Raw genomic sequence first — 25,382 nt, forward strand, 5'->3', positions numbered from 1 at the left:
TTATTAATTCCCAGTATTATCACGAGTATTTTGAAAATGTTAGGGGACTTTTTTTTTTTTTTTAACTTACATAATCTTCAAAGAGAAGACTTAGGCTATATTGTTACATCAGTTGAGTTATGTATGATGTCCTCAATTAATTCTATAAAGAAAGTAGCTGAGATATCATTACATTAATTAGAAGCTGGTCAAAAATAGAGAACTTATCCCAAAGGAAACTATGGACTGCAAAATGTTTTGCACATTAAATCGGAAGAGAAAGCTATGCAACATAAAAACTGTCTAAAATGGGGGTAATAAATATCAAATAGTCTCAATATTAAACTCAGCTGGATAACCGAAAAGGATTACAACAGGATAACTGAACCTCAACGTATCATTTTAAAACTGGATTTGAGGTTAAAGTAAAGACTGAAGGTAACAATTCTGAAGTGGATAAGGCAAGCCTGTAAATGACTATAAGGTGAGGCAGAGAAGAGATTAAGCAGCTATTCCATAGTTACTGAGTTTTAGGATGAGAAGGTAAACATATACCTGTGCAAGCATGGAAAATCCGAGGTTCCTGCATCCATTACAAGGTGTCAATGCCTCCCATAAACCTGAAGGACCACAAGTATTTTCACCTCCATCATCTTCTTCTTCCTCTCTTGGTGATAAACACGTCGAAGAAGGCCTCTGTACATAAAGAAGCAGTACTTTCAAATTAAACACAGACAGATTGTAAAGAAACATTTCACTTAACAAAAAGAACTTGAAAGACTCTCCTTTATAAATGCCAAAAGATAACCTCCTATTTCAGTACAGAGCAATTACTCAACCATTATTCTGTTGTATGAAAATCATACTTTCTCAGGAAGGTGTATGTTGAGCTACCTGCAATTATACTTTAAACCTGAGTGAACATAGTAATATATGTTTGTTTTCTTCATTATCATGTAATTAGCAATTCCTACTTGATTTTAATTGAAAATTTACTTTATTATTATCATTATGAAGTTGAGAACAGCTCAGAGGTATTTAAAAATACAGTGTCCTCCTATAGGGAAATAGCATAAAGCAAGATACCCTTAGTTCAATAGTCATGTGTTGTGTTCAGAAGACAAAAATGGAATTGTATTACATTTGCATGGATTAATTCAAGGTTTTAAAAGAGGAAAAAAAAGAGAAATTCAGTCAAAATATGAGGTTTCCATTTTTATTTGATATTTACCAGAAGCAAACATGTTAGCATACTTTGCTGACAAAAAAAATAAAATAAAATTAGAAATTATTTGTCTTTTCTTCCACAAACTAGAAGGCCGGAAACATACTGGACAAAGGTATTGAGTTGTGAGCATTACGACTTCCATATTGGCCTCAGTGATAAAGGAATAATCCTGCCTTTTGCTTAAACAGGTATTCTATCTTTTTTATGACAGCTGAAAGCAGAACATGTGGACATTTTCCATTTATTTATGTTATTTTCCTACACAGGATAGCTCACTTCAACTAAATGAATTGCAATGGGAACTTCTACTGATTTCCAGAGGAGGAGATCTAAACCAGTGACAAATGATTTTTAAAATATAACATTAAAAAAAAAATATGACAACAAAAAAATCGCAAATTTTACTCACACCTGAGCTCTATGCCACAGATAATTATTTTCTCTATAGTTAAATTAGAGTACATGTAATAGCTGTTCTAACCTTCTTGGCATTTCTTTTATAAGCCCATCTGATATTCAGATACCAAATTCTATCTCTAGGAATACTTGCTCAAGCAATCTTTCAGAAGCAGCTGGATTTTTGAGTGGCCAGCATAATGCTGCTTGAAACAGCGGCTGACCAAATCTGTTGATCTCTAAAGCACTGTTATGAGGCCTATATTCAAACAACAAACAAACAGACAAAACCCCACTCAACTGCAGATTATTTTAGGCAACAGAATAAAGAAACGTGGAGTATGCTGCAAGAAGGGGCATGCAGAGGAGAAGGAAATGTACTGGGGAAGAGAAGAGCAGAAATAGCAGAGCAGTTTGGAGACGAACACGAACTGAAGGATACTGGTAAGCAAAGCAGAGGCCCTGCACAGACAGGTGTTAATAAACCACGTAATACCTGAGGTTCATTTAGCCTTTGGACCCTGTGCTAACTTCTTATGCACATGGCAGGTCGGTATATCACTAACTCAAGCATGATAAATATGTCTAAATTCTATGTCAGCTCACTCACCAGGGGGTGAAAAACCAGGTACACCTATCTCCACTAGTCTGATTCCCCTGTAGGAAATGTTTGCTCCCTTGTTGCAGACTTCATGCATCTAGCCACAAGTAAGGTGGATTTATTTACTTTTTATTTTAAACCAATTTCTAAACCATTCTTAGCAAGATATTTCATGAGGTTATTTTGACAGTAAAGTGGTACCACAGAATGTGTTGCCATAGCAACCAGTTTTCTTACAGGGATTACTAAAAGGATTGGGTTAACTCTGCAGAGTATCGCTCATGAAGGACTATTACTGCTTTGCATTTGGACAGACAAAGGAAGCAGAATACGAGTCCTTCCCATCTATTTATGATGCCATCTTCCACAGTGTTTACCCTGTGTTCATATTTTAAATTTCAGAATTGCTAGATCACAGAACAAAGTGCTTCTTGCCCCCTGGAGCACAAAGCAAGGAACTGCAGCAGTACTAGGTGCAGAAAAGCCTGTAACACACATCAACTGTGATCTTAAAAGCAAATATAAAAGGTTAGAAACAAGTCAGAGAAAAAAAAATATATATAGTCAATTTGCTTTCTAAAGGCAAAAATTAAGCACAGCGTTGGAGATAATTTTTCAACATAATAACAGAGGATGAATAATGAAATTCGAGGGAGAACGTATGAGATTTAACTATCACAGAAAAAGTAGAAAATGATGATAGCAAAAATATTATTGAGCAACAAAAAGTAAACAAGCAGAACACGAGAGAATTCTATTATTTACATTACGTACAATGTATGAGTACAGAGATAGAATGGATATCAGAATAATTTAAATTAATGCTGTCAAGATAGATGAGATGATATTGGAAATGTTCTATAATCAGATCTCCTGACCATTTTTAAAAAGGACCAGCAGATGTCAAAATGCATTAGAAACATTTGGAATACATTGACTGGTACTCTGATGCCACTAGACATCCAGGTATGACACAATACAGGCTAATTTACAGACAACTGAAAAGTAGGGCTGGATCTTTTCATACTGAATAACTGATTTCTGCTTTCTTCTTTCCCAGATTTCTGCTACAGATAAAGCACTAAAAAGAAAGCAGTAAGATAAACGCATGTTAAGGGCCAACAAGCAGCTATCACTATCACTTTTCTCACCAATCCCAGATGCCAGAAGCCTGGTTCTTCCCAGACAACAGGCAGAAAGGACTAAGTAAAAACAAGTTGCTGCAGGGAAAAATAGCTGCAAACAGGGGAAGGACTTAACAGCAGCATGAGAAAAAGGGGAGTCAGAAATCTCCCAAATGAGGGAGTAGGTTTGCATACACTAGGGAGATGGAGACATCTGGGGGAGACAGATGCCATACAGAAAGACGTACCATCTATCCATGGATCTCAAAATGACACACAAGACCATAAAACCCTTAACCCAGGCCACCCACTTTCCTGCTATCCCTTCCCAGCCTTCATTCTGTGTTTCTCAGATCTCCCTCATTTTTCCATTCTGTTGTAAAATTCAATTTTGCCTCCTCAGAGATCCTTCGGACATGAAAATCTAATTTTGTGTATGCTGGGAAGCCTTGAAATAGCCCTATGGGGAGAGGTTTAGCGAAATTGAAGTTATTTATGCCCTCTTCCCAGAAGAAAAAAAAGAAAAGAAATAAATAAAAAGAGAGGAAGAGCTTTCTGTCCCCTGAAGAAAAACAGACACAATTGTGAACCTTTTATATATGCCTTTTCTGACTAAAAAAAGGAACAGAAAATGTATCTAGAAAATGCCACCTAGATCACAGTTGCTCAATTAACAGACTTTGACATTACGAAACGGTGAAGTCAACATAACCTGTAGTACTAAGCTTCAAAAGCCAACCAAGTTACAAGAGGCAAGACTGTAAGCGTCATAGATCATCAAACAGATCAGACAGAAAACATTAAAAGATATCAGATTCTACCTATAAAAAAGTAGTAATTGGTAGGGAAATAACCAGACACTTATGCAGAATAAAACATCTAATGAAAGACAGCTATATTCTAATTGGTTCACTAAAATAAGTAATAAAAATTGCTTAAAATGGTGCACGACTAATAATGCATTTTCTGTGTATAAAAAAGAGAGAGAATAACAATACGGCAATAAGAGAACAGCAAGAGCTAAAGCAAGAGCATTGGGCTATTATAATTAGTGCCAAGTTTTCCTCATACTTCACTGGTTCTGAGGCATACCCACCAATTTGATGAGAATTTATATTACATCTTTGAAAACGTAGGTATGGAATTCTTCCTCTTTATGTCTTCATTTACACAAATTGAAGAATTGTCCCAGTAGGAAACTTTACACTGAATAGTATTTTATTCTGTAAACAGGCTATTTGTTCTTCCGATATATTTATGTACACCAGGTTGAGGATCACAGTAACCTGATGTCTCCCTCCTGATATAAGAAAACAAACTAATATTGAGCAATAGACAGGATAATGAGACGAAAAAAAACAGAGAAAGTCTCTTCCACTCTTAAATGTCAACAGGAAAATAAACACCTTCAGCCTCTTACTTGAAACTGCTAGCTACTGAACTACCACATTCACAGCTTAAGAAGCTTTATGCCATGTATAAAAGACCCACAATATTTCAGCCTCCTTTTTACAGATTGCAACAGTTTCCTGAGTAACATATAATCTAGACAAGATTTTCTATGAATATGGTAAGTTCAAATGAAAACTCTTATTTACTTTTATTCCCTCTTTTTCTCAGTTTTTAAAGAAAACTGGTCTGCTTTCTGCCTTAAAATTTTTAGCATCCATTGGTTAGGCAAAATGTGATTAAGCACCCTGGTTTCAGGATAGAGAATAGACTTCCCTGTAGTAGTTCAGTGAAAAGTAATATCAAACATCAAAAGCTTTCTTCATTTGTTGTATCACTGCTTTAGCATAGCTGTCATCTGGCTGCAGTAGTATTGCAAATACCCTTTCAGACAGTACTCACCAAAACAGTTACGGCAGGACATATACCATTTGATACTGCATCATGGGCACTAATGTTAACTTTTCATTCATCTTATCACTAGTGCATATTGAGAAAAATACTCTGTTTGAATCAGAGAAGCAAGGACAAAAATCAACCCCTCTTTTGGAAATCAATCTCCTTCTGCTTATGGAAGGTAGAAAGCAACCAGATGTTTGATAAGTTAAATGCCACCATTCACTGTGCAGCAAGGAAGTTAAGGGCGGTTTGTTCTTGAAGAGCAAACTGCCTTGACAGACATAACCATGCCAGTATTTCATATGATCCTAACCACTGGATGGCAGAGGCATGCCACTACTTCTCCTTCATCTCCCTAAAAGGATAAGTAATAAAGTTGTGAAATATCCATGAAAATAATGCAGTTCTTTGTCTAATAGTCTAAATCTACGTAACTGTGAATGAGGACCTAATAAGGAAGGGACCTGTTCCTGAATATCCACTGTAAACTGGGCCAAGAAGGGTGCTGTGCTGTTGCTGCTCCCTTGGACACAAGGCTCCTCATGCACCCCCAGCCAGTGCCCAGGATGTACCCAGGGAATTGCTTACCGTAGAAGGGAAAAAAGCAGCATTTGAGCATGAAGTGTAACACCATTGATAATTATTTTCCACAGCAGGATCCCTACATCAACCAAATGCACCCTTCTGGGATTCAGTAAGGATCCCAGCAGGCAGAAACCTCATTCACAAGACATGCTATGTCTTATATACAAAATGACAGTGAAATGTTTTAGAGGCCTTGGCATACCTTTCTCACATTCCCCAAGGCACCCTTCACCCTGATTGGTGTTTTTCTGTTTTCCATCCTCATTATCTCATCCTCCACCATGCACTGCACATTTCTTCCACAACTTCCTACTTTACATTTCTTTCATCATTGTCATGCTGTGTCATTTGTTTGCATTTCCTGTACTTAGCCAGGAGGAAATGCCAGGAGAAGGACAATCTTGCACTTCAAGCTGCTGAATGCTGGAAAACAGCATGCTGTACATGTCTCTGCCACAACTCCTGTCAGATGCAGAGCACGTTGCAAACTTCTCCAAGATGACTGTTAACTTTGTGGTCCTCATTTCTTGGCTATATCAAAATCACATATGAAAGTTTACAGAGATGCTGGGCTACATCAGAAATCAGTGTGAGATATTCTGTGACTATTTATCAGAGGTAGATGTTGGTGGTATGGCACTTGAAGTTGAACCTTACCAGCAATATTCCATTATATTTTGTTGCCATGTGATAGAATGGCATCTGGCATAGAAGTGCACGAGGCAAAAACGTGCCATAGAATTCCTCCATGCAAAAAAAAAAGTTGCACCCAATTGATGCTTGCTGAATGTTTATTGAGTCCAACACTGGAAGTAAGCACAGTGAGGCAGTGGGTGGTAAGTTTCAGCAGTGCTGATAGCAACATGAAAGACAACCCTCATTCCAAAGGACCATGCACAGCTGTTATGACATGAAATAGAAGAGTGTCTAGATAAGCTCATCCACATGAATTGGGAGATTATGACCAGGGAACTATGTACAGAGCTGAATATCAACTTCAATGCATTGGAAACAATGGTGGCAATATTGGAATATGACACAGTTTGCTCCCAGTGGGTCTCACAAATGCTCACACAAGAACAGAAAGAGCACCAGATGCAAGTTTGTCAGGACCAGCTGAACCAATACAAGGCTAGAGGTGACAGTTTCCTGGATCACATCATTATCATTGACGTGATGCAGTATCATCACTATGAGCCAGAATCAAAACAGCATGCCATAGAGTAGCCACATTTGAATCTCCTATTGAAGAAAAAGTTCAAAACACATCCCTCAGCAAGTAAAGTGATGTGCAGTATCTTTTGGGATAGGAAATGGGTGATCTTTCAGGGTTTACTGGAGCTACGACAAACCATAATTCTGACTGTCCTACCACATCCACTCTACAGTCCAGATTCTGTGCCTTCTGACATCCATCTATTCAGGCCCATGAAAGATGGACTGCATGGGCAACATTTTCCTAGCAACTATGCCATTATAGAAGCTATGAAACAGTGGGTCACCTCTGCTGGAGCAGATTTTTACAAGCGTGCAATGTATATTCTTGCTCATCACTGGTGAAAATGCACAGCTAATGGTGGTGACTATGTTGAAAAATAATGTTCCGTATCTGAGAATTTGCTCTATTGAACAGTGCTGTTGTACTCTTTGTACTTGTTGTACCATTACTTTCCAAGCAACCTAAGTACAAGCTGCAGTAGCCCCAGTGAAGGAGAATCTTGACTTCTGGACCACTGCTCATCAGTCAAGCTGTACATAACTGTCTTTTTGTTTGGCATTCTGCAGTAAAAAGCTTTGTCTGAAATATTTTCAGTGTTTTGAATGTTGTATCAAATGTTTTGATCTGAAGCACAATAATTTTTGAACCCAGAAATAAATTACTGGAAGTCACTAAAATGTGAGTCATAGCCATCTATTCGCAACAGTAAAATGTATTAACTTTAGACATACATGATTAATTCACGTGTCTCATGAAAAGTACATAGATGTTCCTGTTAATGCAGCTACTGCTGCTCAGTGTGCAAGTGCTACTGATACCTATCATAACAAGCATGTGAGAAATTAATCATTCAAGTTCAGCAATTCTTTCCCTCTATTCAGCACTGGTGAGGCCACAGCTGGTGTACTGTGTCTGGTTCTGGGTTCCTGAGTACACAAGACTCCAGGGGAGCCACTGGATAGAGCACAGTGAAGGGCCAAGAAAATTATGAAGGGACTGGAGCATCTCTCCTATGATGAAAGGCTGAAAGAGCTAAAACTGTACAGCTTGGAAAAGAGAAAGCTGAAGGAGAGGAGGTGGTTAGGAGATCTTATAAGCATCTGGAAATACCTGAAAGAAGAGTGCAAAAGAGGACAGAACCAGGCTCTTCCCAGTGGTGCCCAGTGCCAGGCCAACAGATGACAGGCACAAACAGAAATGTAGGAGGTTTCATCTGAACATCAGGAAATGCTTTACTGTTCAGGTAGTCTGAGCAGCAGAACAGGTTGCCCAGAGAAGCTGTGGAATCTCTTTCCTTGTAGACATTCAAAACCTAACTGGATATAATCCTGGACAAGCTGCTTTAGGTGGCTCTGCTTGAGCAGGGCAATGGACCAGATGCCCTCCAGAAGTCCCTTTCAATCTAAACCAATCTGATTCTTTCATTCTCTCTTCAGATTAGGATCTGATACTGTGCAGTAAATATACCCTTGAACTAGATGACAATAAGAAAGTGCGGTGTGCACTGAATAAAGCAAGACTTATAAGGAAAAACAAGATTATAAAATGAACAAGTATATCTGAATGTGTTTTTCACAGCAAGCTTATACATTTTAATCTTGCAGAAAAGAGATACCATTCCTTCCATCTGTAAAGGAACTACAGTATTTTGAGAAAACTTTTCATTTGCCAAAAGACTGCAACATTAAGAAAATGGTCCAGCAAGAGAAAACTATACATTCTAAAAAGACACTGACCTTGGCTAATTGTTGTTTTTTTTTTTTTTTAACTAGAAGTAAAAGCTTCTGAATATGATGTAGTTATCTTAGGTTATACATACATAAAATAGTCTCCACACAAAGAGTACCACATTCAGTTCAGAGTAGATGGAGATTCTCAAATGGCAGAAAACTCAGTAATTCAATAAACTGAAAATTTGTAGAGAATTGAACACTAGATACTTTTAAAAATATACTTTAAATATAATAAACAGCTATTAGTTAAGAATTCTGCAGTACATAGAGCTGATAGAATCTTCATTTTTAGATATTTTTGGAAACATACTGCATTTATTTTTCTGCTAGAAATTAACTGCATTAGCTACTTGAAGTTGCAATATAGATTTTCTTGATAACGCACTTAAAATAATTTTTTAAACTAGTTTGAACTGTTTAAAAGCTAACAATGTAATCTGAGCTACTTTCTTAGTCTATGGATTCAACTGGTTGTGTTTAACATGGGAAAATATAGGCACTTTCACAACCTACTCCATTCTAATATTCATGGGAGAGGATTGAATCATCTTCCAAATGAATTTTTAGCTCTTAACATTAGGTGAAGCAAAGTGAACCTTACTTATAAGTGTTTAATAGACTTTGAGCATGTATCTAATCCTCATATATAGGACTATTTTCACAGTTCATCCCAAATATTCAAATATCAACACCAAACACTTGGTACTGATACTTGATATTGAGATTTGATATTAGCCTATAATAACTTATTTGATATTACTTAACATCAAAGCACTCTGAGTGCTTTGCTTGACCAAGGAGAAAGAACTTATCATTTTGAAGGATAAATCTCAAATGAGGAACTCAACCCAGCAACCACTCAGTTTGCAACACTCTAACATAAATGCATTTATAGGGATGCCTTTCTACCCCATAAGCATAGTAGATTTGACCTAAGGGAATATACAAATATAGGCTATGCAAAAACGCATTAATTTGAGTCTTGAGCCTTAAGCACATGAATAGTTCCAATTAAGTTAATGGGATTTCTCATGTTAATGGCAAGCTTATGTGTCTCCCTGAATCAAGGACTGAGTGTTTATACACACGACTCATTCTAAAATATGACTCACTAAAAAACTCATATACCAGTTGAGAGAAACTGATAATGAAAGGTATAGGTGCCTGCAGAAAAACAAGATCAATATTTTCAGAAATATTAAATAGAAACAAAAGCTTAAGTGTATTTACTTTGCATTAAAAAAAATGTACTTCAAAGACGAGCATTTTTGGCTTTGAAAGTCAAAGTAAAGAAAATATTGCTTGGAGAATAACTAGTGACATCTCAGTATTCACCATTCCTGTACTGAATGTTAGCATATAATGTTTGAAAAACTCAGTGCAATATAATTGCAAAGCAAATCAGCCATAAAACATGCATTTTTCCTTTTTAAAAGTTGTGAAATAGAGGGTGGATAAGTGGGTGGCAGAATGATGAAACTTATAGAAAATATATTATTTGTCATGAAATAGAGCAGAAGGAACAGAAATTAAAGTATGGGAAAAATCAGGTGGTAACTGAGTAGGCAGGAGTCACCACTTTATTACTCCTCCAGTACACAGTTTATTTCACGTATATATTCTCAGTAAAAATGTGTTACTGAAAGTGAAGTTGTTATTGCATTAAGATGCTGTTGGCTTAATGAAGGATGCAAGAGAAAATCCCACCTGAGTAGACAAAGCCATTCCAAAGAGATACTATAAACAATACTCAGTCATCTGTCTGAAGATGAGTGCTGGTTAAGAGTAGATAATCAAAAAACCTTAAAGAACACTTGTACAAGATCACCTCCAAATCCATCAATAACAAATCGCACGCAGTTTGTCATATTCTACCTAAAATACTAATACAATATAAAGACAAAGCACTGGGATAACTGACAATAGGATGAATCTCTTGACAGTAAAGTCACTGTGTTACAGAAGTTGAAGGCCTAACTGCAAAAGATCAGTCAAAGAGTAAGATGTGCAAATGCTCAGATTTTTCTACAGATATTAGGGGGAAAAAAAAAGAAAAAAGGATTAGAAATACACACACCTCTCATAAGAAATGCTGAATTCTCAGTGAAATCTGACCTACATGAGATCCAGCCAAATCCTCTCTCCCATTCCTAGTTTTTCTTCACTCAAATCGCATGTATAAACAGAATTTAAAATCTTCAGTAGAAAGCCATTGTGGTATGGATAGAAAAAAAAACAGCAACCTGTTGCTTCTTCGCATCTTACATAACTGAAATGACTTCTTTGCAATTATCTCAATAACAAGGACTACCAGATTTAAGACAGTTGTTGCTTTTCCTGTGCTACCTCATCTGTACTGTTCTTTTTATCTGCGGTAGAGTCAACATAGTACGTAGAGATCTACCCCAGTAGAAGTACACCTTTAGTTCATTTTCCACACATATTCCTGGGTAGCTTAAGAGCTAATACTTAATCCTTTCTTCAGCCTGCTATTATATAGTGTTTTAAAAGTTCTGTAAAATACAAATGAAATCAGTAACGTCTTCACCTATAACTCCTATGCAACACTACTTCTTATGAAGTACCTATGGCTAAAGTAGTGATCTGATAAAATTACTGGGATTCCTTAAAAGAAACACCAGTCTGGACAGAGAGAAGGGCAGGGAGGTGAATATGCTAACACCTATAAGAAATCAACCATTAATAATTAAAAAAAAGATGAGCATAGGAACAACAATTGATACATTTTAATATGCATTTTGTCTAAGGTTGACAGGCAGTGCTGAGGATGCTTCTTTGCAGACTGTTATAGTTCATATTCCAGAGATACGGAGCAGAGCACCAACATCAACACAAATAATAACCAGCATTAATAGAAACTGCTCAATCTCAAATAACTACTGAAGCAAATGAAACTGAAGAGCCTCTGCTGAGATTTTTCACTCATGGCACAAAACTGAGACTTATAATAAATTTAGGAAGGACAGATGCCCAGGGAAAAGAAAATATATGATTAAAAAATGGCATTAGTCATTCAACTCTTACATCCTTCTAAAAAAATTAGAGAAAGCAATGTAAGAACAGGTGTGCACGTGGTCAAGTAACCCTGGACCCATATTCCTCGAGAACACAAACTCAACTAGGGTATGGTTGCGATAGCCCAGACTGCCTCCAGTCTTAACCTCTTCAGTGATCTTCTCTGCACTGGTGAGCACCAGGCCCAGAAACACTTAGCTCTGGTTGACCTGTCTGTTCCTGTCTGGACCAGGAAGTTGCCCTCAACAGACTCCAGGAGTCTCCTGGATTGCTTGCAGGAGGTAATTTTGCCCTCTGAAATATGGCAGAATATTTACCATTAAGATTACTTGTATACTGCTCCCTCTTACCAAGAAGAGAACAAAGGAAACTGAGACTGCTGCTGCTAAGAAAGTACCTACTTATTCAACTTCACAAGAATCATAGAATATGATGAAGTGATACTCTACATTACCATTTATCTTCACTCCTTAATGGATCCTGTGAGAACTCACATAACTCTAATGGATTAGCAGGCTCCATTTTTTGTTTATGCCACAAGGACAAAAGTTCTCTTTATACTGTTCTCCTCACAACAGAAACAGGTCACAGACACTCTCATATGGTACTCATTTTTCTCATGCACTTCCTCTCAGATGTTAATCATCAGGCTTTATTTATCTGCTAGTCCTGAGCTTAAATTTATTCTTATATTAATGGACTAGACATGAAATCAGTGTTGATTTCAGGTATATATAAAAGGCATTTAAGAATCTATCATTATTTTCTACCATTTATATCTTTTGTGTAGGTAGAACTAATGTTGCTATGTATTAAAATGCACAACTGTACCTGCACTGGTACCTCCTAACAAAACTCTGAGCAGAGAGAGTTCTAGAAATATTACAGAAATACTTACTTCTGTAATATGCAAGAAAAACAATAATAAAAAAATCAAATACTAAGAAGTTCTGAAGTTACTTATGTGTTGCTTAAGATTATAAATCAGAAATGAGTTCATTTTAAAGCTTGTTTTCTCCTTCTTTCCTTATTAACTCACTTACCTTTCCCTATGGTAAACATCTACATGACAGCAAAAAAAAAATCTCCCATATATTCAGGCTCACACTTTTTACAAACCATCAAAACTACTTTTTCAAAGAGAAAAACTATGTTTTAGAAACTAAAAGCTAAATGTAATTAAATGTTAGAGATCTCTCTCACATTCTTTATCAGTAGCATACATTGTTACAAACGTTTTGCTTAAATGCGACAAACCAAATGGGTCATCACAGGATTAGCATTTGGTTCTTGATTAAGTTGCCTCTACACCAAGGTCCAGTGCCTGTCATTGTGCACTCTGCCTAACCTCAAACTGTGATTCCAGAACATTCTTTCAGAACAACTTTCAAAGTTGAGCACCACGAGGACATCTCACCTGCTGATCAGAACAGTACAAGACGTCTATGTTTATGCAACTGACTGGAAGGATTCAGCGGCAAATCACAAGCATCCAGTACTATTCTAGACACTGCATGGTAGCTGCAGAACCCTAATCACTGCTCCAGAAGGCATGATGGAGCCCTTTTTAACCCTATGCAAAAGAAACCTTGTCTGTCTGTGGAGAATTGAGATACTTAACTTTTATGCAGATGAATCCTATCTTTGGAGTTTCAGCATTCCTACTGGTAATACTATGGTCAAGCAGAAAGAAAATGAATTTTAAGAAAAACCAAGCAAGACTGTGATGAAAACGACTTTTTGTTCTCTTGTGGGAGAGAAGTTTCAAAGGTCATTTTGGCTAGAACAACAGAAAAATCTGAGGAGAGAAAAAACCCATGGGAAATGCAATTAGGAGTCCACTACAGATCTTTTGAAGGTCTCTAGGGAAAGTCAGGCCTTGAAGGCAATCTCTGATGGCTGCTACCCTAGTAATAGCAAAGTTCATCAGTCTCGTTGATGATTTGTTTTTGTGATATTATGACAAAGAGTTGAAGTTAATATTGCAAAATCACCTTTCTGGATGAAAATCTCTCATAATCTCTCTCATGTTCTTCATAAGTAGTTGCCACTAAGAAGATCCCAACTGAAGCTGGAAACTACAGCTTATAAATGCACTCCATGTTGCACAGTACTGCATACTCACAGGACAGCAGATACGAGAGTATGGAAGAAAAGTGTTCTTCTGCTACATAAACCTGACAACAACATGCACAATGGCAAAGGCAGCTCAGGAAAGGTAAGGAAAGAAAATGGCTCAAAGAGGTGTGGAAAAGAATGCTCACTTACGCACTAACACACACAAAGATACCTAATTATATTTACTGTAATTAGGTAGTAGATATTTCATATTGACAAGATGATCTCATGATCAGTTCCAATAGACTCTTCAGATTCTGAGTAGTCCTGCTTAGATTGTAGATTTCTTTGGTATGCGGTTGAATATAATGACAAATTATATACGTGCTCACTACAATGCATGACAGTCTCTGAACCAAAATGGTCTTTGTGAAAAAACCCACTAGGATCTGCTGTGGTTAATTTAATAAACCATAGCTGTCCAACAGGATTCTCAAGTAGATAAAATACTACAAATCATTTGCTGAACATCCAAAATTTACATACAGCTTCACAGTCATGAAGACAAACAAGCTCTTTGATCAGAAAAGCTTAAGTTATAACGACCTCATACGGAACAAAAGAAAGTGCTACAGCCATATCTGAGATCCTTGTATAAAAGAGATTTACCTAGGATGAAAGAGTCCACAGCAGGGCAACTGAAGTGGCTGGTAGCATGGCAAGATTTAAATACAAAATAGACTTGCAAATATTAGGATTACTCATCCAGCAAAAGGATAGCTTTAAGAAACAACAAGCCTGCATTAGTGCAAGTTGTGGAGAGTATACACCAACTATCTTTTCTTTACTACTCTGTCAGATTTTACTGTAGAAGAATAAATGCAAGCACGTATTCAAGAAATAAAGTGCCAACACATACAGCATTTTCTGCAAAGATATAATACACTGGTTATCAAGGTAAACAATGTGGCAGATTGGACCAAAAGGATTAGACACATTTAGGATTCACCAGTGCAAGCCAAATACCTAACAGCATTCAGAAGGATACATTTGCCTGTAAGCTGGTTTCCTGCAAGTATCTGATAGTCAAGGAATTTGCCCCACACATACATAATTGGAGAGACTGACTAAATATTCCAGAAAACCATTATAGCAGAAATGAACTCGTATTTTCTAATGCAGATCAGATGAACTGGTGGCTTGGGCAGCATCCCCTCCTCTCCCCCCTTGTTATAGTTGACTCTATGTAGTTTAAATCATACTAAGCACTGTCATATTTCGGCATTTTACATTCTCAAATAAGTGCTGACTATCTCACAGGGTATGTCTGTGCAGCACACTGGAGGATTGTCTAGCAATACTCATAACAGAAATCACAGCAGCAGGGAGCTGCAGGCTAATTTAGTTGGCTGGGAAGCATGCCATCAGGCAGATTATTCTGTGTAGAGTTCCACTTGGTTGCAGTTAGGCTCCCTCCAACACAGAAATCTTTATGATGCTGTTCTAAAGCACAGCATAATTTACAGATACAGAAAATAGCCCTACAGTAGTTCTTTTAATAACTGCAGAACTTAGGTTAGGAAAAATGCCAAACAATTGTTTGAAATTCCCTGTGCTGTGTAAACTGCTTAAAAAAAAGAATGGACAAAAATTTGCATGAAGTCAATGTTTTTTCCTCTACTTCTTTGTAATGTCTATCTCCTATTTACATAGAATTGAGAAGCCATTTTGAAAAGTATTTCATAGCATGGTATCATACTTGAAAACAAACCATAGATGCTTGGTATGGATGCCAGATTATAGATGTCTAATGGAATAAATCACAGTAAAAACAGTTCTTCTCAGTGGGAAATACCACCATATGCATTAGGAACTAGGACTAACAGATGGTTTTCTGTTGGGTGGTAGCTTTTAAAAACAATTCATAAAGTTATATAACCCTATCTTCAGAGAGTGGGTAGACTTTTGTAACAAGGGAATCTTAAAATGCCGAGTTTATGTATCCTGCAAGGGATAAATAAAGGGCTTTTGTACCTTCATGCCCAATTGAAATAAAAGCTAGCATTAGCTTGTAAAATGAAGTTTGTAACCGAACTAGAGGTAAGAGCCAGGGATCAACCATTCAAAAATTCTTGCAATGTCATAATTCAGCAATATAAAAAAAAATCTATGCTATAAGAGGGGAATTAAATAAAGTAAAAGTATTCCAAACATTGGCTCTGGGTATTCCCTTTTTGTAACATTATAAAAACACATGGGAAAAATAAATACCACTAAGGTGTGTTATCAAATTTTTCCTATATTAAATAATTTAACATATACCGGATTCTTACCATGGACTCTCAACAAATCAGGCCAGGTGATTTTAATATTCAGTAACAGAAAAAGCTAAGCTAATTGCTCTTGAATATGTTTTTAATATATCCACATCAGTCAGACATTGTATGTACTTCTAGGCTGCTCATCTTCCTCACATGGAATTTTGCATATGGTATTATTTGGAGAGTGACACAAATTTACAATATGATCAAAACATTCCACTTCTCATCTAAGAGAGTAATCATTTTATTCCAGAATATTTGATTACTCTTTTTCACTATAATACTTCAGTCCAGACAGTATTTGTTTAAAAGTTGCATTAAAAAAAAATCAATATTATGACATGCTTGAATTATGTAAATTGTTTGTCTCATTATCTTCAACAAATGCCAGTGATTATTACTTTGCAAAATAAAAAATATTCACTTCTAATTGTTGGTATTCATTTTCCTTTGCAATAAATAAAATAAATAACTGACCACACAAATTTTATTCACTTCTCGTATATTCATTCCTAATAATCTTCTTCCATAACACACAATTCTATCATTTCAAATCTCCTTAACATACAAAAATAAATCATATTGCCTTTATATACCTTCACCTTGATTTTCTGACATGAGAATTAAAAGTCAATCCTCCCTTTGAATACATACCACCACTGTTTTCAACAATGTTAATATCACATGTTTTAAAATATATTTTTCTCATTCTCTCTTAAAGTACATAAGCATTAACTGCCCATTTTAGATGACAGAATTAAGGAGAAGTTGACACTTATATTGTGATGAAATCCAAATCTTTTTTCCTGAGACTACAGAACCTTTCTCCATGCTTCAATTTATATTATTTCTGCCAGCCTATATTATCTATTATATAACCACATGAAATGTAATCAGATATACTGCTACCTCTTCTGAGAAATCCCTCTATAGTGCAGTCCCAATGACTTTAGTACTTCAGTTTTATTCTGAAAGCAAAAAATGAGGGCATCTCATAACACAAGTTTCTCAGTATTTACTCCAGGTAATTAAGAACACTAGAAAAAACACTTTCTGGAACTATACCTCCTTTAATCTATACTCACAATTCAAAGACAGCAAGATACTGCATTTGCATTTGGAAATCTATAATGTAGGTTATGTTTTCTGCTTCTGAACATGATAGCATAAATGTAAAAGCAAACATTGCGAGTAAATACCCTCTGCATAAGATTGAAATGACTGATGTGAAGAAAGTATTTCTATTTGGAGTTTCATTTTTATTAAGTGCCTCTAACAGAATTTTGTTATTGGAATTTAATTTTAGTTCCAAATTTTTTTTTCTCCTCAACTCCAAATGTGAAGAGTATTTGTTTATTCTCATACTGTACAGAAAACACCACCTTGCAAGTGCATTCTTAATTGAGAATCAGAAATGTGCAATAACCTTCTGAACAGAGAAGAAGACAAATGTCTTCTAACAGTCAATTTTTAAAAATGTTCATTAAATTAACACATCCAATTTATGAACAAAAAGACTGGGGCGTATTGTATCTAATATGTACATATTGCATATATGTGCATATGCACAGAATAGCGTAAGCAGTCTTAATATTCTGTTTTTTGTTTTGCAAAAACAAAGAAAAAGTAGCATTAAATAGAAACCTTTCTCATAGGGAAACACTCACACACACCATTCTCTCTCCTTTCTGAATGTTTTTAAATTAAGAAACACCAGGAAGTACACTGTAATAAATATATTTCTGTTTTTAGTATCACATTTAGAACGATATGTTCTCACACAAATAGTTACACCTCAAGCTCAAGAAATGGGTAGCAGAGGAATTAAAATTAAAACAATTTACTAGCAGGAGCTCTGTAACATTCCTCACAACATACACTTAATCATTCCAGTGTTTGTTTTCCTGGCACTTTATTCTTCCATACCTTTTGTTTGCAAGCTATACCCATTTAAATTTTCTTACTTGCTTTTGAATTCATACAGATCCTTTGAATAGACACTTGACATGTTACCCCTATGCAATAAAGCATTTCTCAATTTAGCCCTGAGATTTTAGTTTGTACCTTAAATGTATGCCATGATGTTTGATAATTTTCCACTTACAAGAATTACAGACGTTTAAAAGTAATTTATACTATAAACTGTTTTAAAAATGCATGATTTTAAGAAAGCAAAGAAAAAAAGTTGAAACTCTTGTATAACATGGCTGCTTTTGTTCTTGAAATTACTGAGCCAGACTGCCATCTATTGGAAAATAAACACTTCTAAAATTATATTTTTTTTGAAAACTGAAAGTACTATATGCTACTGTAAAAAACTGATTTCCAAGCAATCATACTTAAGACAGCTTAATTTTAAAATTATGTGAAATATTTTACATGAGAGCACATCATACGTGTGTTAAAACAAAGCCAAATTTGCAATATCAAGCATGGAAAATAATGAAGTTTCTGGTATAGCTTTAACTTTCTTTAGTTTGTTATTTGTAACGAGCTCTTCAAGTAAATTGTCAAGTAAAGCTCTTCAAGTTAAAATATTCACATCTGACTTTGTACTACTCAACAAACAAGCATTCAAAGTATTTAGCTTCTGTTCTCATTCAGGAAGCTAACAGTCCACACACCATTCCAGAATCCCAAATTTTATCCAGTTCCCTCTCCAACTTCTGGAGTGGAATTCTGCAATGGGGTCACTTTATCACATCTGTTCCTATTTGAACCTATACCATGGCATTTAGTATTATTCTCCTTACTTTCACTTACTGTTCCATTGTATTCTCTTCCTCCCAGAGGTTCAATTAATCTAATTTGCAAGATTTTGCCCTTCAATTTTTCTATTCAATTTTCCGATGTCCTGAGGAAAGTTAAGTCAACAGAAAGGAAACTAAATCAATTTTTTTTTCCTCTAGAAAGATCCTTTTCAGTTTTACCTGATCTCAGAGATGTGCAAACTCTACTTTAAGATTCTGTAAACACATTAACCTCTTGTTTTGTTAAATGCCTTATGTCACAAGTGAGACATCAAGTCAACAGAAGCATATATAGTAATTAAACATGAGTGTTTTCCACGCAAAATTTGTTGAAAAGGCTGTCCTGAAGGCTTAAGTCCTCTAGTCCAAACATATCAGAAAAACTTGCTGAGTGGCTGAATGACTAATTGTCCAACTACTCAGTAAATGGACAACTGGATTTAATTCTGTTCTTAACCTAAAAAAATTCTAATCCACAACTTCTTCAAAAGAAAATGTAGTATTCTGTAGATGCTGCATCACTGAGCAAAAAACAATGCAAGACATCTAAGGTCAAGAAAAGAAACAGAATTTACTAGTGGATAACGCAGTCCTAAGCCACTCAGGACAGCATCAGTATTTTCCCAGTGACTGTAAAATACACAAAGAATCCTGGAGGGAATCATATGGGAGACTACAAATGTGATGTGAAAATTCACCCTTATGCCATAGAGAGGACTGAACTGCACTTTTCCACTTCCCAGATGAAACTTTTTATACTGTAGTTACTGAATTAAAAAGTGGACAGCATCACTACTACTATTACGCAAAACAAAAACAGTTCTGCTCTTTGAAATATCAGAGGTTGATACTGATTCAGGACAGAATTCCAGACTGTGAATACTAGGTAGAAACATACCTTTCTTAAGTTCCGAATCAATCTAAATTTTCAGTCCCAGAGAAGATTTAGCCCTCTTCAAAATTATCAGTTGTTAATGAAAGCTAACAAACGCACTCTGCTTCCTAATGCTTTCTCCTTAATGTGTCCATGCTAGGGTAGGGTAGCCTCAGGAGCTGCTTCCTTGATCCAGCTGCTCAGATCTTGACCCACAATACCTCCTATATCTCTGAAGAACAGCATGATGCAAAGGCAGGGAGAAAAATGTCTCCTAGCAGCCAGTTCCTTTGAAGAATCTCCTAAAGGTCACAAAGTCTCATGGCTTGGATTTTGGAAAGGTTCAAAATACTGGACTATAGAAGTTCAAAAGTATGCATCTGTCATCATCTCTAGAACCAATATTTGTCCAGGAAATATCACCTAAAAATATTACTAGCAGAGACCTGACTTCTGCACTTGCTCAGAGCTAACATTGCCACAATCAACAACACATGTTAGGGGAAGAGTTGCTGATTCCAATCTGAAGCAGGTGCTCATTTGTAGAGGTTCACCTGGTGCAGTTCTCACACCTGTGCTGGAACTGGTAACAGAAGGACAACACACTTAGTCCTGAAGGCAGAAGGAGTCTGTGCTCCAGTGCTACTGTGCTGTTACTGCTTCCAAAGGGTCCTCGAGTATGTAGCAGCAAGCTGAATAGATGCAGACATAGAACCATGGAATGATTTGGTTTGGAAGGGACCATTAAGATCTCTAGTTCCAGCCACCCTGCTATAGGCAGGGATATCTCTCCCACTAGAACAGGTGGCTCAAAGCCTCATCCAGCCTGGCCTTGAATTTTTCCAAGGAAGGGGCATTCACAACCTCCCTCAGCAGCCTGTTCCAGTGCACCACCACCCTCACAGTAAAGAATTTCTTCCTAATATCTAATCTAAATCTACCTCTTCCAGTTTAAAGCCATTTCCCCTCACCCTGTCACTACATGCCCTTATAAAAAGACTGCTTCCAGCTTTCCTGTAGACCCCCTTCAGGTACTGGAAGGCTGCTATAGTCTGCCAGAGCCTTCTTTTCTCCAGGCTGAAGAGTCCCAGCTCTCTCAGTCTGTTCTTGCAGGGGAGGTGCTCCAGGCCTCTCACCGTCTTCGTGGGCCATTTCTCGACTTGGTCCAACAGCTCAATGTACTTTTTGTGTTGGGGGCCCCAGAACTGAATGCAGTACTCCAGGTGGGGTCTCATGAGAGCAGAGTAGAGGAGCAGAATCACCTCCCTCGACCCGCTGGTGTCTTGATGCAGCTCAGGATATGGTTGGCCTTCTGGGCTGCAAGTGCACATGCCAGCTCACGTTGAGTCTTTCATCAAGCAACATTCCTAAATCCTTCTCCTGTAGTCCCAAATCTTTCTCCTACACCTCCAAATCCTTTTCCTAATAGAGATAGAGGAGATCTCCTCCCAGAGGTTCAAGTAATCCAATTTGCAAGATCCTGCCCTTCAATTTCCCTATTCAATTTTCTCATGTTTACCCCATTGTCTCCTAATAGATAATAGAGAGAACCCACTTACTCTCAAGATTATCTACAGAAGCCTCCCAGCAAGAAGAAAACTTGAGACAAAAAAGTTGTAAGAATCTCTCATATTTATCTTGAAATCCATTTCTGCCTCTTTATCTATATTTCTTTCTACCTATCTCTTTCTCTCTGTATATTCATGTTCTTATACATAAATACTCATGTAGGTTTCCTCAGTCATTATCATTCACTCCTCTAACACCTTCTTTATGCCTGGATGGCTCCTTACTGAGCTTATGGGTCTTCATCTCAGCCATACATTCTACAAGGGGTTTACACACCAAGGGAAAGCAGGACTTCCCCCAAAATAAAAGAGCATATTTCAAAACTAAAAATAACTTTTTGGCTACTAGGAAGACAGAAACTGAACAGACATAGTAACAGTAAAACACTTTTTTTATAATGAAACAGATCTTCTAGATCAAACAACAAAATCTCACATCACAATACAGTTCCTTCCATGCATTGGTCTGTGTAGTTGGGTCCACTCAAAGGAAAAACCCACTCTGCTCTGAATGGTGACTTGATGATAAAAGTGTGTATCATCACCTTGATTCTAGTTTTCATTGAAAAAAAACTTTTTGCACTAGTGGGAAAGAGCCATGACATGCTTTAGCCAGTTCCTATTTTCAAAGATTTCCTTTCATATTGGGTTGAATAAATAATCTCATGAAATGTCAGCAAATGTACTTGCCTGATTTACCTGCTATAGGTTAATTACAGATTTACTGGTTGAATATTCACATTCTATTTCATTTAGGCCTGTAAAATTTTCAGTTTGAATAGAAAGAATTATATGAGTTACAATTTCTGCAAAACAGCAACATAGCAGATTTAAGCAGCAGTTAGCATCTAAATACAGAGGGGCACTTGAAAGACACATAGAAATGCTTAAATGACTCCAGTGCCTTGTTTAGTCTGACTTCAATATGGATTATGTATCTAATTGCTCAAACATAAAAGGGCTTTACAAAAGTAACTACTGCATTTTGGGGCAGCTAATCATTCCTGTAAACCAAATTCTGTCTCCATATATGGTAAGGAATTCTCTAGCACATAAAATGTCTTAACTTGTTATGCTTCTCACCAAACATTAGAGCATAATTGTTCTTAGCTTATGAAAAAAGAAAATGAAATTCAGTATTTAACATTTTACCTCTGTTGTGTGTATTATTTCATGAGCAATCCTATTTATTTTACTTACTGAGCTAAAGAATTAAATTAAAAGGAAAAAAAATAAAAGTGCCTTTTTACCCTGTAATGAAAAAATGAATCCTACAGCACTTTATTTACAGGAATAATATTAATGAAGTTATATTTTCAACTGTAGGTAGAAATCACTGAAGTACCACAACCACAAAAATTTTAAGTATTAGACACTCAATCTTTAATATCATTAACTGCTGGGAAAGCTATATAATAATAAAATTTGTAGGAATTGTAACTGAAAATGTTTAGCTTCTTATTTTGAGGGGTAATCCCGATCAAATTCTGCAAGCATTTAGTTTCAGATATAGTTCTGAGTATACCAATTTCAATGCATTTCTCAAAAAAAAAAAGAAAACCCTCTTTGGACTCCCCAAGCTCAGAAGTAAAACTAGCCTGAGCTTTTGGTCACATCTGTAGTGCCATCAAATGCTATTCTTAGTTCTAGGAGGCTATATCTTTATAAAATTAGGGGAACACTAAATTCTAAGTCTGTAATGAGTGTGTCCTATTCTGTTTTTACTGTTATATTGGACATACCATAGTCTTGCTTTTTTTTTCCCTTGAGTGTGATGTAAATAAAGCAAATACAGAATCCTAAACCATTTAGGTTGGAAAAAACCATCGAGATCATCAAGTCCAATCATCAGCATGACCTACCAAGTCTGATACCTAAACCAAGTTCCTTAGTGCTATGTCCACACTTCTCTTAAATACTTCAGGGAAGGAGATGGCACCAATTAACTGGACAGCTCATTCAAATGCTAAACCACTGTCTCCATGAAGAAATTTATCCTAATACCCAAACTAAGCCCACTCTGGCACTACTTAAGATCATTACATCTTTCACTTTTTTTTTTCCCAAAAAGGCCCCCAGAAGAAGATCAAACTGATTGCAGATGTTGTCCTGATGGCCCTAGATGGCAGGAGAAAGCTATAATTGGGCAGCAATTCCCTTGAATTTAGATCCATTGATACAAAATAGAACAACTACTACTGAATATATTGTCTTGGTATCTCATCTTACTTACTACATTAAGCTTGGTTTGGATTCCACTGGTCATAAGTTCTTCCTCTGATATTTTACTAAAATTGTCCAGAAAATGGTCTGATATTGTATGAGACAGATCTTCAAAAGAGTATTCCTTTTCTTGGCACAATTTGATTTCATCTAAGAGCTTTGATAATTCTCCAGTCACAGCTTCACCTTTAAAAACAGACACACCATTAGTCAATACTTAGAATATTAGAGAAAATTTATGATTAAAAAGGGAATGCAGGTTATGTACATTCTGACTTAATATTTCTTACATTCCATGCCTTAGCATCCAAACAGTGATCTTCACACACAATTCTACCCTCAGAAATAATGGCATCTCATTCCAGGATAGGAATCACTCAAGGTAATCTACTTATTTTTCCACTCCTTTGTAACTTGTATTTAGTTAGGATGAAATACAACATGTACTTACCCTTACTCTGTTTTCCAACACTGAATAAAAACAGCAGCTATCCAAGAATATAAGATTATTCCAGAAAAGGAAAGTTTCTGCAAACATACAAAACTACTCTCTATACACTGCAGGGGATTAGTGTTTGCTGCTTTGAACAAGTAAGACATTATATAGTCTCCACAAACTCTTAGTTGACTGGGACTAAGTTTCAGAGAATAAACATCTGTCCCTGCAAAAAAGCTATGTTTTATAAACAATCCTTGGTCAGAGTCCAATTTTTTGGAATTATGGAGAGATATATAGGGCAAAATCCACAAGTTTGAAACATTCCCCCCTACATTAGCCTATCAGAAATCCACATTTAGTGCATTCTTTACTGTATTTCATGATTTCTCCTTCATTTATCAGACATTTTCAGTTAAGCAATTTACCAAAAGAATAAGACAATGGGCTTTTAATAGCTATACTAACTGAGAACCTATACTTGAAAGATTAGTAGTAGTAGTAAGTATTAGAATCACACTAAGCATTAACTTTTTCTACAAATAGCTCACTTGCAGCAGCAAGCTCTCCATGAAGTGAAAAACTACTTGTTAGGAGCAACTGTGTTACCTTGGGATAATCTACTGCATATGTGTTACACAGTTACCTTTAATAATAGCAATGAACAAGTGAACAGAAGCCAAGTTTATTCTTGAAGGAAGAGACTTTTTCTCTTGAGTAGGTTCCAAGAGTCATACTGTTGGAAACTACAGTCCTCCTACTCAATAAAATACAGAGATAATTTCATTTCACTCTATCCTTTGGAGGGAAAAAAAAAAGTCTAGAGCTCTTTTTGTGCTGTTCTTCATTGGCTTTTTTTTTCCCCCATCATTTGTTATACTAGGTAGACATAAAATATATGACTTATTATGATATATATTTTTAAACTACAACTGTGACTGCAATTTTTGGATCCAAGAACATAAGCTGTTAATTAAAAGCATCTAATTGTCCTTTAATAGTTAAGTATAAGAAATATTTTAATAAAAACTGTTGTTACATTTTGACAGTGTTTGCACAAAACTTGAAATTGAATCAAAGTCATAATTAGGTCTATTTATATTTAGTTTTCTAATTTAAAAAAATGAATTTACTGCAGATTAATATCAAAACAAGTGAAAATTGGAAGTAAAAGACTTGAATATTAAGAACTATTTTAAAAACATCCTGCAGTACCACAATGAAAACACAGGACTACTGTTTCCTATAGATTTATGTTCTCTCAGTGCAAAAATCTCATGTTCTTCCACATACGTCCTTCAATATTTCTTGCTGGGCAAGAATTAGTTGTGTGCGGTAAGACAGAAACTGCAAATGTGATAACTGACTTGTCTGTAAGCACACACTAAACTGGCTATCTGATC

The 25,382-nt window shown here is 36.2% G+C and overlaps 1 protein-coding gene across 10 annotated transcripts in view; it reads right to left on the reverse strand.

Annotated features, from left to right (window-relative positions):
* The window catches only part of ANKS1B (ankyrin repeat and sterile alpha motif domain containing 1B), a 412,583-nt gene that overhangs the window by 310,101 nt on the left and 77,100 nt on the right, over positions 1-25,382 (reverse strand). For all 10 annotated transcript variants that reach the window (XM_040696043.2, XM_025148302.3, XM_015284725.4 and 7 more), the window contains exons 8-9: positions 23,554-23,729; positions 535-675 (exon numbers count right to left, since the gene is read on the reverse strand). In XM_040696043.2, coding sequence (XP_040551977.1) covers positions 535-675; positions 23,554-23,729 — 317 coding nt within the window. The remainder of the gene's footprint in view (positions 1-534; positions 676-23,553; positions 23,730-25,382) is intronic.

The sequence above is a fragment of the Gallus gallus genome, chromosome 1, assembly GCF_016699485.2.
Source record: "Gallus gallus isolate bGalGal1 chromosome 1, bGalGal1.mat.broiler.GRCg7b, whole genome shotgun sequence".
NCBI classification, from domain to species: domain Eukaryota; kingdom Metazoa; phylum Chordata; class Aves; order Galliformes; family Phasianidae; genus Gallus; species Gallus gallus.